The sequence below is a fragment of the Mobula hypostoma genome, chromosome X2, assembly GCF_963921235.1.
Source record: "Mobula hypostoma chromosome X2, sMobHyp1.1, whole genome shotgun sequence".
NCBI classification, from domain to species: domain Eukaryota; kingdom Metazoa; phylum Chordata; class Chondrichthyes; order Myliobatiformes; family Myliobatidae; genus Mobula; species Mobula hypostoma.
This window is the reverse complement of record NC_086129.1, coordinates 35,366,729-35,381,612: the sequence shown is the minus strand read 5'-3', so window position 1 is coordinate 35,381,612 and position 14,884 is coordinate 35,366,729. Positions and strand designations below refer to the sequence as shown.

The 14,884-nt window shown below is 37.9% G+C and overlaps 1 protein-coding gene across 1 annotated transcript in view; it reads left to right on the top strand.

The window, feature by feature from the left end:
• Positions 1–14,884, top strand: part of LOC134340917 (rho guanine nucleotide exchange factor 12-like) — a 71,945-nt gene that overhangs the window by 28,448 nt on the left and 28,613 nt on the right. The window contains exons 17-20 of the mRNA XM_063038514.1: positions 2,173–2,258; positions 4,183–4,308; positions 5,590–5,704; positions 7,602–7,708. Coding sequence (XP_062894584.1) covers positions 2,173–2,258; positions 4,183–4,308; positions 5,590–5,704; positions 7,602–7,708 — 434 coding nt within the window. The remainder of the gene's footprint in view (positions 1–2,172; positions 2,259–4,182; positions 4,309–5,589; positions 5,705–7,601; positions 7,709–14,884) is intronic.

Here is a 14,884-nt window from a genome sequence, read left to right as displayed (position 1 = left end):
CGTCCTCACCACAATATTCAGTGTCAGAAGTTTGCAAAGGAACATTTAAACAAGCCTGATGCATTTTGGAAACAAGTCCTGTGGACTGATGAAGTTAAAATAAAACAGTTTGGCAGCAATGAGCAAAGGTATGTTTGGAAAAAAAAAGGGTGCAGAATTTCATGAAAAGAACCCCTCTCCAACTGTTAAGCACGGGGGTGGATCGATCATGCTTTGGGCTTGTGTTGCAGCCAGTGGCACGGGGAACATTTCACTGGTAGAGGGAAGAATGAATTCAATTAAATACCAGCAAATTCTGGAAGCAAACATCACACCGTCTGTAAAAAAAGCTGAAGGTGAAAAGAGGATGGCTTCTACAACAAGATAATGTTCTTAAACACACCTCAAAATCCACAATGGACTACCTCAAGAGGCTCAAGCTGAAGGTTTTGCCATGGCCCTCACTGTCCCCTGACCTAAACATCATCGAGAATCTGTGGATAGACCTCAAAAGAGCAGTGCATGCAAGACGGCCCAAGAATCTCACAGAACTAGAAGCCTTTTGCAGGGAAGAATGGGCGAAAATCCCCCAAACAAGAATTGACAGACTCCTAGCTGGCTACAGAAAGCGTTTACAAGCTGTGATACTTGCCAAAGGGGATGTTACTAAGTACTAACCATGCAGGGTGCCCAAACTTTTGCTTCATACCCTTTTCCTTTTTTGTTACTTTGAAACTGTAAAAGATGGAAATAAAAAAGTAATCTTGCTTAAAATATTAAAGAAATGTGTCATCTTTAACTTTATGCCTTTTGGAAATCAGGTCATCTTTTACTCGCTTAGCTATTCACAGTAACAGAAATTTTGACCGGGGTGCCCAAACTTTTGCATGCCACTGTATGATCTAAATATGTTTAACCAAGAAGAAGCTCAAGTGATAGAAAGAAGGTCAATAATCAGAGAAGGTGGACTGAAAGCAATTTACTCAAAACTTGGGAGAAGAAAACTTATTTTACATAGAGTTATTGTGATCTGGAATGTACAGTCTGAAGTGCTGTGGAAGTAGTTTCAATAAGAACTTTCAGAAGGGAACTGAATTAATAGTGTGGATTCTGGTTAATTGGGACCAGTACATTTTGGCCCAATTGAGTAGCTGGCCCAATCAATTGAAGTTTCATAGAAATAGTTAAAAAGTATTAAAAACACAAACTGAGTAACACCTAGAGATTCCTAGAGATGCTGCCTGGCCTGCTGCGTTCACCAGCAACTTTTATGTGTGTTGCTTGAATTTCCAGCATCTGCAGAATTCCTGTTGTTAACAGTTTGTGTATTTAAGTGAAATACAGAACAAATTGGAACACTGCCAATACCTCTACGGTACTATAAAACTGAATTGGTTCCTAATAGTTATCGATGGAGGAGTTCATCTGCCGTGCTCTTATGATTGACTGCAAATGAACAAAATCAGCACAGATGCCTAGTGCAGAAAATGGTCTGCCTTCATACAATGCTTTCAACGATTACATCTTCCAAATCTTCATTTTTATTGCAATATTCAAGATGATTGTCGATACCTTCAACTTCTTTGTAATTCCAAACTTGTTGAAGTCGAGAAATCGCTTCACTTTCACCCCCAGCTGTTTCAGGCATTCCAAGACTGAATGCTTGAAAGCTCAGTAAGCAAAGCAGTTCTAAATTGTCTTACTGCTTATTTCTTGCTAACTATCAGTGGCAAAAATTACTGTTTTTTGAACATACTCATTGCAATTTAAAAAGATTGCTCTAAGCACAATGTTGTGTCAAACGGCCATGCAAGTGCACACGACTGATGCTAGTTAGAAGTTGTTCGACAATAGTCTCCTGCCCCAATTAAGTGGTATAGTGTCCCAAATGAAGGGAATCTCAGCTATTTTATCGATTAAAGAACAAAAACTAAAGAATTTCCCAAATAAATGGCTTCCCCAATTAACTGATGGCCCAATTAACTGGAATCCACTGTACATGTTTTAGAAGGAAGTAGCCAAAATGATGGGATTAATTGGCAGCTCTTACAAAGAAGTATCATAGCACTTGACCTATGGGCTGCATAGCTTCCTTTTGTGGTAGGATTCCATGATCTACTGCACTGGATCAGTTTAACATAGAGTGATAATGAAGTAAATGATTCTAAAGGTAGATTTTCTTTTCTCCCCCAGTTTCATTAAATGAACAGATGAGAAAAGTCTGGAAAAGAAATGAAAACTTTGTGGTTGATCAGATTGGAGAGGACTTGCTTAACTGGGTGAGTGTTCATGTATAAATTGTATGGAATTAATGAGCAGAGGATGGTGGGGATCTCCATCTGAAAGGTAGAGGGTGTGGGTGACAAATCCTGTAGTGCAACTACAGTTGTTGGACTTGCACTGTGGGTAATCAAAGCACAATCATTAAAATAATATTTTTGAGGTGATTGGGATCAAAAAGCAAACCCTCCAGAATCAGAATCAGCATTCTGATAATGATATCCATTGTGATATTAAAAAGCTTGTTATAGTTTCTAGATGCCAAATATCTCACCCCAGATAATAATGCAGCTTTCCTCTGGACAGTACCCTTAGCCCAGCCTGTCTTTATAAATGGCAGGAAGGGAGGAATGCAAAGCTTATAATTGTTCCGACAGCAGGGTAACTAATGTGGTGAGGGAATTCTAAAGTGCTGTGCTCTTAACTATTGCAGTCCATGTTGATCACTTGTATAAAAGTAGGCATCTGTTAGTCTCGTGAGACCATGGATTTGAGCCTTGGAAGGTTTCCAGGGCACAGGCCTGGGCAAGGTTGAATGGAAGACTGGCAGTTGCCCATGCTGCAAATCTCCCCTCTCCACGCCACCAGTGTTGTCCAAGGGAAGGGCACTAGGGCTGATACAGCTTGGCACCAGTGTTGTCGCAGAGCAATGTGTGGTTAAGTGCCTTGCTCAGCTGATCACTTGTATAAAGGAACCAATTTTAATGTAACTACATTTATTGATGATGCAAAGATAGGAAACGACATTGTGAAGAGGGCAAACTGTCTTCAGGGGCATTGGTAGGTTAAATGATTAGGCAAACTTTCTCTGGAGTATAATGTTAGGAGGTAATATTACTTCCTGAATATTCCTTTGGTGGGAAGAATAGAAAAGTAAAAATATCACTTATGAAGAGAGAAGCTATCGAATACTGCAGTACAGAGTGATCCGGTTGTATGTGAATAGTATGTGCATCAGGTTCAGCTAGTAATGGAGAAAGGAAGTGGAACATTGGCCGCCTTTACAGACAGTATGGATAACAGAAGTAGAGAAGCCCTGCCATAGATGCACAAAATATTGATGAGACCACTTCTCTATTGCTGTGTACATTTTTGGTCTCCTTATTTAAGGATGGAGATACTTGAATTGGAAGTAGTTCCAAAAATCTTGATTCTTGATAAAAGAGGGTTGAAGAAAAATTGAGTAAATTAGGCCTGTTCATTGGACATCAGAGTAAGAGGAGGGCTGGCAAGGTAGATGTTTTCCATCATGGGACAGCTGGAACTAGGAAGTTTGCTTTCAGAGTAAGGGGTTGTCAATCTTAAGGCACGTGGAAAGGAATTTCATCCTTTGAAGCATCGTGAACCTTTGGAATTGTCTGTGCTAGAACAGTGTATGGACCAAATTGTAGAATCTGTTCAAGAGTATTGGGAAATGGGCAGGAAAGTGAAGCTAAGTCCAAGATTGGATTAGCCATAACTTTATTGAATGACAAAACAGATGAGGGGCTGCATGGCCTACTCATTTGCAAAGTAATGTGCTGGGACTTGCTGGCTATCACCAGGGCCAACAAATACTTGGGTATAAAACATATAACCATCCCAAGTAGATGTAAGCCCACTCACCCCTCCTTAACTTTCATTAACAGTCAGTCACCATTGTTAATCATTTAGGTCGGGTTTCATTAGTGATAACTGAACAGAACCAGCCTTATTTGTTTTCCCACAGATGTGGCCTGATATTTTACATATTGTTTGATTTTTGTTTTAGATTTCTAGTTTCTGCAACTTTTTTGATTTTCAGAACCAGCCCTGTCAACACTGAAACTAGAGACTGGCGAGTGGCACATTTCTGACCCCTCAAAGCCTCCATCATCTACCAGATGGAACAGTTAGTAGAGCTGGCTGGCTTCATGTCTGAGTAATTCCTTTTTTCTTTCTCAGTTCAGCTGTTCTGAAGAGGAGAAGTTTAAACGAGCTGCAGCTACCTTCTGCAGCAATCAGCCCTTCGCTTTGGAACTTATCAAATCAAAGCAGAAGAAAGATTCGAGATTTCAGGCAATCATTCAGGTGAGATGAGTCTCCAAAATCTTGAGTTCCTTCCAAGTTGTTACATATCATAGATTTGTACATGAATAACCAATAAAATATAAAATTAAGTTAGCTTTATTGTCACATGTACATCAAAATATGAAACACAGTGAAATGCATCGTTTGCGTCAAATCAAATCGGCGACGATTGTACTGGGCAGCCCACAAGTGTATCCACGCTTCTGGTGCCAACGTAGTAAGCTCGCAATTTACTAATGCTAACCGGTACATCTTTGGAATGTGGGAGGAAACTGGAGCACCCAGATGAAACACATGAGGTCACGGGGAGAACATACAAACTCCTTGCAGGCAGCAGCAAGAATTGAACTCTGAACATCTGGCTCTGTAAAGCATTAAGCCATTCGTTATGCTGCCCCACCCCATTTTAAACTGTAGTTCAGGTCAAATTAGATGGAGAAAAATGGATATCTGCATGTTCCCTTCAAACACCCTTGGCATGGACAGCGAGGTTTAGGTGTATTTTAGAGGAAAATTGCTCATTACCATCTAACATTTTGAAGCATACTTGCATAGCCTGTTGCCACACAGGATATTACATCAGGCCCAACCTGACACCCTTTCACGCTCTTTATTTTATTGTATTCCCGCAATAATTTCTCTATGTGCCATTTACTCCCCTTTAATTCTATTGCCACCTAACTATGCTAAAGGGTAACTTACAGAAACCAGTTGACATACCAGCCCATCTTTGGGATGGAGGAGGAAACAGGAGCACCTGGGAAAACATGCAGGCTTCACTCACAGAGCAGCAAGATCAGTCAAACTCGAGTCCCTGTAGCCATGATGCAGCCACACTAACAGAACAAAGCTTGCTGTATACTGTTGTCTCTCTCTGTGTGTGTGTGTGTGTGTGTGTGTGTCTCTGTCCATCTCTATTTAACCTGTTTTCTCTATACCTCTTGCATCCCTCTGCCTTAATTAAGGAGAGAGGTGTTGTTATTGCAGATTTTGGAGCATTGAATGGGTGCTGATGATTTTATCAAATCACTTTGTACAGGAAGTATGTACAACAATAATCTACACAGGATCAAAAACTGCACAATGAACGCATACAGACAGTTGGGGGATTCTATTCTGGGGATTATTTATCCTTGTGAATATAGCAAATGGGGCACAACTCTAAGTGTAGATGGAATCAGAGTCTGGTGTCAGAAGGCATTTGCAACATTATGCATTGTTGGAGAAACTGGTTGTGTTGCACGAGGAAGAAGATTTTAGTTCTGAGGTGATATTTTACAGGAGGCACAGAGTAACCCGCAGTGCAGGAGGCTGCAACTTAAGGACATCATCCCAACTGAGATGCAACGCCTGACCAAATATCCGTTACTCCTGGAGAACATTGCGAAAAATACAGGTAGGACCAGACTAAACTCAAGTGCATACAGAACACATGGAGGCATTAAAATAGAACTGCCAGATTGCGCACAAAACTGTCCCGAATAAGGTCAAAAGTGATGTGAGCAGAGAAGGCAGTGGGAGATAACGATTTCTGTCTCATTACAGTCCTCATGTTTCATAAGGGACAGATGGCCCCCGTTTTCCGAACATTCGCTTTATGACACCTCGCTGTTACGAAAGACCTACATTAGTCACCTGTTTTCGCGAACAGAAGGTGTTTTCACTGTTACGAAAAAAGGCAGCACGCGCCTGAACAGCGCAAGCTCCTCCCCCGGAACTGCATTCGAACCGGCTTTGCTTAAACACGTGCTTTATCTTATTTATTTTGTGCATCCGTTAGCAAGATAAGTTCTAAGGTATCAAAAAAGCCTAAAAGAGCTCATAAGGGTGTTACACTTAGCATAAAACTAAACATAACTAAGCGTTTCGATCGTGGTGAACGAAGTAAGGACATTGTCCGCGCGTTGAACTTGCCTGCGTCCACCATTCGCACTATTTATACGCAGAGAGAAAGAATTTTGAAAGCTGCCGACGTTACTGTTGGTTCTGCTCGTAGCAAAGTGTTCTCTCTTAGTCAGCATCCAATAATGGATAAAATGGAAAGTCTATTGCTCGAGTGGATTGATGGGTGTACAAAGTGTGGTGTTCCGTTAAGTTTTCTTATACTTAAGGAGAAATCAGTCAGTCTTTTTAATAAGCTGAAACAGAAAGCACTGGATGATGGTGATGAAAGTGGAATTTAAAGGTAGTCATGGGTGGTTTGATCGGTTTCTGAGCCGAGGGCAGCTTCATAGTTTAAGCAGTGGTCCCCAACCTCCGGGCCGTGGACCGATACATTGCCGCGAAGAATGCAGTGGTGCAGCGGTAGTCAGGACGCACACAGCACATCTTTAAGAAAAAAAGCCAAAATAAACAAGCTGATTAATTAGGTGCCGCCCAGCATGTAAAATGTCGGCCCAGATCAGAGACGATTGCCGATTGCGTCAGGTGGTTATTCATATAAGCAAGTGTTTAGCTGTGACAAAACTGCAATTTATTGGAGTCTTCCTGATTCCAGTAAGTGAAGCTACACTGAACATACATTATTTCTACTTTATATAGGCTGTGTATTTTTATGTGTTATTTGGTATGATTTGGCAGCTTCATAGCTTAAAGGTTACTGGGGAGAGTGTTTCTGCCGAGAGTGCTTGTGCCGTGTTTCTGCGGAGAGCGTTTCCACGAGATTTTCGCTGCGCTAGACAGTGCTGCAGAAAACTATTTCTACTTTATATAGGCTGTGTATTTATCATATCATTCCTGCTTTTACTATATGTTACTGTTATTTTAGGTTTCATGTGTTATTTGGCGCGATTTTGTACGCTATTTTTTGGATCTGGGAACGCCCAAAATTTTTTCCCATGTAAATAAATGGTAATTGCTTCTTCACTTTACGACATTCCGGCTTATGAACAGTTTCATAGGAACGCTCTACCTTCGGATGGCAGGGGAATCCTGTATATACTGTGAGCATAAAGACGACATAAATGGGGAGCATTCTTAGTGGCATGGAAATAGCATGTAATGTTTTCTAATGTTGAGCAAGTACACTTCCTGAAGTGAAATGACAAAGTCTCCACTGATGGGAATCTTGCCAGTAAACTTGTAAAAGCATCTTTGGAGTCCCTTCTAGTTTTAGTTCTCGTTTCAGTATCTTCTTGTAGTGTGTGTTTGAGAAGATATCCTCCACTAATTGGCATAATATTGGAACATCAGGCTATGTACTGTATTTGTTTCAGTTTACAAGTGTTTGCTCTGTTTCCTCTGGAGGAAGATGAAATAATTTTCTATACTGAGGCAAGTCGTCTTGTTCTTAGATCCAGAACAGCACGAAGAAAAGAAGAAGGTAAAACAGGCAGCAGAATGCTGCCGTCAGATCCTGAACTTTGTGAATCAGGCTGTGAAGGAGGCTGAAAATAAACAGGTGAGTGTTTGAAGTTAGGACTCTATGCATAAGCCCTTATCATGTACTGATATGGTGACTTGAGTGGCAACCAAGTGTCCATTGACCATTGCCCTCAGAACGTAGTAGATTAAGTGGTTGCTAAATAACTTTATAATAAGTGCATCCCAAACAATATACTGCAAATACCAGCAATTTGAAATAATCAGTGAGTTTACAGTCTGCTCTTCTAAGGAGTGTGATTTTTCTAGAGCTGAAAATGTATCAGGTAAGAGATCTTTCATTTCCCATTCCTTGGTTAATAAACATGAATATTTCTCTGTATCATTTACATGTGTTTTGTGATATTTTTTAAAATGTATAATTTATTGCTAATAGATTTTATTAAAGGCACATAATGTGTTGATACTGGATGTGTTCAGCTTTTTCTTCCCTATTCATTGACCACTGTCTCTGTGCATCAGTTCTGGTACTAATATTCACTCATCTAGGCAAAGGAATTGGAAAGAAACATAACCAAGGCTTGTTATAGCTGAGACAGTAAACAATAATTTTTCATACAAAAAATTATTTCTTATTTTAAGCTAGAATCCCCCACCCCCCATTGATTTATTTCAAGTAACCCCCTGACAGCCAATCCCTATCCCTCTTCATCTGTTTTGTGACTGAATTTTGTATACACGTCAGAAACATTGTGCATTGACAATGGGGTAGCTGAGGCACAGTTGTGCTAGAGAGTTTGTAAACCCTGTAGAGTTTTCTCTATTTCTGCATAAATATGACCTAAAATGTGATCAGATAGAAACGTAGCAACGTAGAAAACTTACAGCACAATACAGACCCTTCGGCCCACAAAGCTGTGCCGAACATGTCCTTACCTTAGAAATTACCTAGGGTTATCCATAGCCCTCTATTTTTCTAAGCTCCATGTACCTGTCCAGGAGTCTCTTAAAAGACTCTATTGTATCTGTCTCCACCACCCCATTCCACACACTCACCACTTTCTGCATTTATATATTTAAAAAAAAAACTTTCCCCTGAAATCTCCTCTGTACCTACTTCCAAGCACCTTAAAACTGTGCCCTCTCATGTTAGCCATTTCAGCCCTGGGAAAAAGCCTCTGACTATCCACGTGATCAATGCCTCTCGTCATCTTGTACACCTCTATCAGTTCACCTCTCATCCTCTGTCACTCCAAGGAGAAAAGGCCATGTTTACTCAACCTATTCTCATAAGGCATGCTCCCCAATCCAGGCAACATCCTTGTAAATCTCCTCTGCACAATTTCTATGGTTTCCATTTCCTTCCTAAAGTGAGGTGACCAGACCTGAGCACAGTACTCCAAGTGGGGTCTGAGCAGGGTCCTGTATAGCTGCAACATTACCTCTTGGCTCCTAAACTCATTCCCACGGTTGATGAAGGCCAATGCACTGTATGCTTTCTTAACCACAGAGTCAACCTACGCAGCAGCTTTGAGTGTCCTATGGCCTCGGACCCTAAGATCCCTCTGATCCTCCACACTGCCAAGAGTCTTACAATTAATACTATAGTCTGCCATCATATTTAACCTATCAAAATGAACCAGCTCACGCTTATCTGGGTTGAACTGCATCTGCGACTTCTCAACCCAGTTTTGCATCCTATCAATGTCCTGCTGTAACCTCTGACAGCCCTCCATACTATCCACAACACCACCAACCTTTGTGTCATCAGCAAATTTATTACCCATCCCTTCACTTCTTCATCCAGGTTACTTTTCTTTCTTTTCTTTTTAAATCTTTTTATTGAGTAAGTATACAAAAAAGGTAAGCCATATAAACATTAATACACAGCAACAAAAAAAAAATAGGATTATTAACATAAAATGATTATAAAAAGCAAAACAGAATAAAATTTAAAAAAAACTACAAAATTTAAGGCCGCACAGGAAATACGTAAGATGACAAAAGGGAAGTAACCACTCAGAATCCCCTGGGAAAAGAAAGAAATGACGCAGTTAAAAAGAAAGTTTAGCAGCCATATTAAGAAATCGAAAGTAAACTTTTCTGCCCAAATAGGGCACAGAAAAGTTAAAACCAACCAATTCACAGCCTCCGATCAACGGAGAAAATTAAAAAAAGGCAATTAAGATGTTGAAGATGAAAGTTGATCCAGATAACTCTGGGCATCCGATGGAGAATCAAAAAAACGAAGGGCTCCATTGTATTAATGTTTATATGGCTTACCTTTTTTGTATACTTACTCAATAAAAAGATTTAAAAAGATAAACATTAATACAATGTTAAAGTATAATAAAATTCCAAAAGATAACAATACCAAAAAGAAAATACTACAAACAATGTAATTTAAGCATAAGAAACCAAGATAACATAATAGTATACTAGATTTTATATATATCAATGGAAAAAAAAAGAAAAAAAAACCCCAAAAAAAAAACCCACCGTGCAACTAACTAAAAGCAAAGCAAAGCAATGGGCTAACTTGAAACCAAACAGAGTTAAACTTAAAATCACGTCCTCAATCCCGACCTCCATTAAAACAGTGAAAAAAAAAACAAGAAGGGTAAATATTACATTAAATGAAAATATCGAATAAAAGGTCCCCAAATCTGTTCAAATTTAAATGAAGAATCATAAAGGTTACTTCTAATTTTCTCCAGATTCAAACATAAAATCGTCTGAGAAAACCAAAAAAAGGTAGTTGGAGCATTAAGCTCTTTCCAATGTTGTAAAATACATCTTTTCGCTATTAAAGTAAGAAATGCAATCATTCTACGGGCTGAAGGGGAAAGATTACTAGAAATTTTAGGTAGTCCAAAGATAGCAGTAATAGGGTGAGGAGAGATATCTATATTTAATACCTTAGAAATAATATTGAAAATATCTCTCCAAAAAGTTTCCAAAGTAGGGCAAGACCAAAACATATGAGTTAAAGAGGCTATCTGCCCCGAACATCTATCACAGAAAGGATTAATATGCGAGTAAAAACGCGCTAACTTATCTTTGGACATATGTGCTCTATGAACCACTTTAAATTGAATTAGGGAATGTTTAGCACAAATAGAGGAAGTATTAACTAATTGTAAAATCTGCCCCCAATCATCCACAGAAATGGTAAGCCCCAATTCCTGTTCCCAATCTACCCTAATCTTATCAAATGGAGCTTTCCTAAGTTTCATAATAATATTATAAATCATAACCGATGCACCTTTCTGACATGGATTAAGGTTAATTATCGAATCTAAAATATATATAGGAGGAAGCATTGGAAAGGAAGAAAGTATAGTACTTAGGAAATTTCTAACTTGTAAATATCTAAAAAAATGTATTCTTGATAAGTTATATTTATTAGATAATTGTTCAAAAGACATAAGGGAACCATCTAAAAATAAATCCAAAAACCGTAAAATACCCTTAGTCTTCCAAGTTTGAAAAGCGCGATCCGTAAAAGAGGGAGGAAAAAATGTTACCTAAAATAGGAATCGCTAACCCGAATTGATTAAGATCAAAAAATTTTCTGAATTGAAACCAAATGCGCAAAGCATATTTAACTATCGGGTTAGAGACCTGCTTAAGGCGTTTCGAATCAAAAGGAAGAGAGGAACCTAAAATAGAACCAAGTGTATAACCCTGAACAGATTGTAATTCCAATGCTACCCATTTAGGAATAGATAGTATGTCCCGGTCAAGTAACCAAAATTTCATATGTCGAATATTAATAGCCCAATAATAAAATCTAAAGTTAGGTAATGCTAAACCTCCATCTCTCTTAGCTTTCTGTAAATGTATTTTACCCAGTCTCGGATTCTTATTCTGCCAAATAAATGAAGAAATTTTAGAGTCAACTTTATCAAAAAAAGATTTAGGAACGAAAATTGGTAATGCCTGAAACACATATAAAAATTTTGGCAAAAAAAACATCTTAACTGCATTAATACGACCAATCAAAGTTAAATATAAGGGAAACCATTTAGATGAAAGTTGAGTAATATGGTCTATTAATGGTAAAAAGTTAGTCTTAAATAAATCTTTATGTTTACAAGTAATTTTAATCCCAAGATATGAAAAGTAATTATTAATCAATTTAAATGGAAATTTATAATATAAGGGAAGATGTTTATTAATCGGAAAAAGTTCACTCTTACTAAGATTTAATTTATAACCTGAGAAAAGACCAAATTGTGCTAATAACTCTAAAACAGCAGGAATGGATCTCTCAGGATTAGAAATATATAAAAGTAAATCATCAGCATAGAGTGATAATTTATGGGACTTTAATCCCCGAGTTATCCCAGTAATATTTGAAGATTCTCGAATAGCAATTGCAAGAGGTTCTAATGCAATATCAAATAATAGGGGACTAAGAGGACAGCCTTGTCGAGTACCACGAAAGAGAGGAAAAAAAGGTGAGTTTAAGGAGTTAGTACGAACCGAGGCTACAGGGGAGTGATATAACAGTTTAATCCAGGATATAAATTTCAAGCTAAAATTAAACATTTCAAGCACCTTAAATAAATAAGGCCATTCTACTCTATCAAAAGCTTTCTCGGCATCTAAAGAAATAACACACTCACGAACATTTTGTGAGGGAGTATAAACGATATTTAACAATGTACGAATATTATAAAAAGAGTAACGACCTTTAATAAAACCCGTTTGGTCTTCCGAAATAATAGAAGGAAGTACTTTTTCTAGTCTATTTGCTAATAACTTAGAAAAAACTTTAGAATCAACATTTAATAAAGATATTGGTCTATAAGATGCGCATTGAGCAGGGTCTTTATCCTTCTTTAGTATTAAAGAAATTGATGCTCTATTAAAAGATTCCGGAAGTTTACCAAGTTTCAAAGAAGCCTCAAAAACCTTATAGAGCCAAGGAATCAATAAAGAAGCAAAACATTTATAAAATTCAACGGTAAACCCATCAGGGCCAGGAGCTTTCCCCAGATTCATAGAAAAAATAACATTCTTAATCTCATCCATTGTAATGGAAGTATCTAATAAAGAAGACATATCCTGTGAAATCTGAGGGAAGTCTAACTTATCTAAAAAATCATTCATATATTTAGAATCTCGAGGAGACTCTGATTGATATAAAGAAGAATAAAAATCACAAAAGGTTTGATTAATCCCCACATGATCCAATATCAATCGATCATTTTGGTTATAAATCTGATTGATTTGAGATTTAACATAATTAGATTTCAATTGATTAGCCAGCAGCTTGCCAATTTTATCACTGTGAACATAAAAATCACTTCTTGTTTTCTTTAATTGGTTTACAATCGAGGACGAGAGTAGTAAACTGTGTTCCATTTGAAGTTCAGTTCTTTGTTTGTATAGCTCCTCAGAAGGAGCCATAACATATTTCTTATCAATTTCTTTAATCTTGTCCACAATTACCATCTCCTCCTGCTTCTGTTTCTTCCTCAAAGCAACGGAATACGAAATAATCTGACCCCGAATATAGGCTTTAAAAGTGTCCCAAAGAGTGTTAACCGAAATATCTTCTGTATGGTTAATTGTAAAAAAAAAAGCTCAATCTGTTCATTCATAAAATTAACAAAGTCCGAGTCCTGAAGCAACAGCGAATTAAAACGCCATTGTCTATTGTTTGGTATATTGGCCATAATTTTAATAGAAAGCTTAAGTGGAGCATGATCCGAAATGGTTATAGAATCATAATCACATTTAATCACTGAAGGAATGAGACGAGAATCAATGAAAAAATAATCAATTCTTGAATAGGAATGATGAACATGTGAAAAGAAGGAAAAATCTTTTTCCTGAGGATGCAGAAAACGCCAAATGTCCGTCGACCCAGAATCAGAAAGGAAAAAATTAATCAAATTTGCAGATTTATTAGGTAAAGTCCGTAAAGGAGCCGAACGGTCCAAAGCTGGAGATAAACAGGTATTAAGATCTCCGCCCCAAATCAATGAAAACTCGTTCAAATTCGGAAACTGATCAAACAATGATTTATAAAATTCCGGACAATCCATATTAGGAGCATAAACATTAACCAAAACTACTTTTTTATTAAATAGTAAACCACTAACCAGTAAAAATCTACCATTCGGATCAGAGATAATATCCTGTTGTATAAAAGTAACTGAGGAGTCTATAAAAATAGAGACGCCTCGAATCTTAGCATTGGAGTTCGAATGAAATTGTTGTTCCTTCCAGAATTTGAAAAAACGTAGTCTGTCCCCCCTCCGTACATGGGTCTCTTGTAAAAATAAAATTTGTGCTTTAAGTCTCCGGAACACTTTAAAAACTTTTTTCCTTTTAATAGGATGATTAAGACCATTAGTATTCCAGGAGACAAAATTAATAATAGACTCCATAAATCCTAAAGTCAACCCATAACAAGGAGGATTGACAATAGGCGCGACCCACAAACCCGGAGAGGAAACAGAACATACAAAAGATACCGGGGAAAAGGACGCAACCAATACTTCAATAATGTATATAGCCCAAAAAGAAACAAACTAAAACGTGAAGCCCCTCCCACCACCCCCCACCCCAAGACCCCAAGGCGAAATCTAAAGCAGACCCGCCAGAAAGAAGCAAGCGCTAAAACTACCCCCATGACTTCCGGTATACGCTCCCTAAAAAAAAGGTATAAATATGAAAAGGGTCAGCTAATTGTAAAACAGTAAAAAAATAAGTAACAAAAGGTTAGCTCAATTAAAATACACACAGAACAGAACAAAAGCCGGAAAGTATATATTAAAAAAAAACCACAATAAACCTCAAACTCATGAATAGACACAGCAACAAAAAAAAATAGGATTATTAACATAAAATGATTATAAAAAGCAAAACAGAATAAAATTTAAAAAAAACTACAAAATTTAAGGCCGCACAGGAAATACGTAAGATGACAAAAGGGAAGTAACCACCCAGAATCCCCTGGGAAAAGAAAGAAATGACGCAGTTAAAAAGAAAGTTTAGCAGCCATATTAAGAAATCGAAAGTAAACTTTTCTGCCCAAATAGGGCACAGAAAAGTTAAAACCAACCAATTCACAGCCTCCGATCAACGGAGAAAATTAAAAAAAGGCAATTAAGATGTTGAAGATGAAAGTTGATCCAGATAACTCTGGGCATCCGATGGAGAATCAAAAAAACGAAGGGCTCCATCTAACATGCGAATCCTTAGACGTGCAGGGTACAGCAGCGCTGGTCTTAAATCC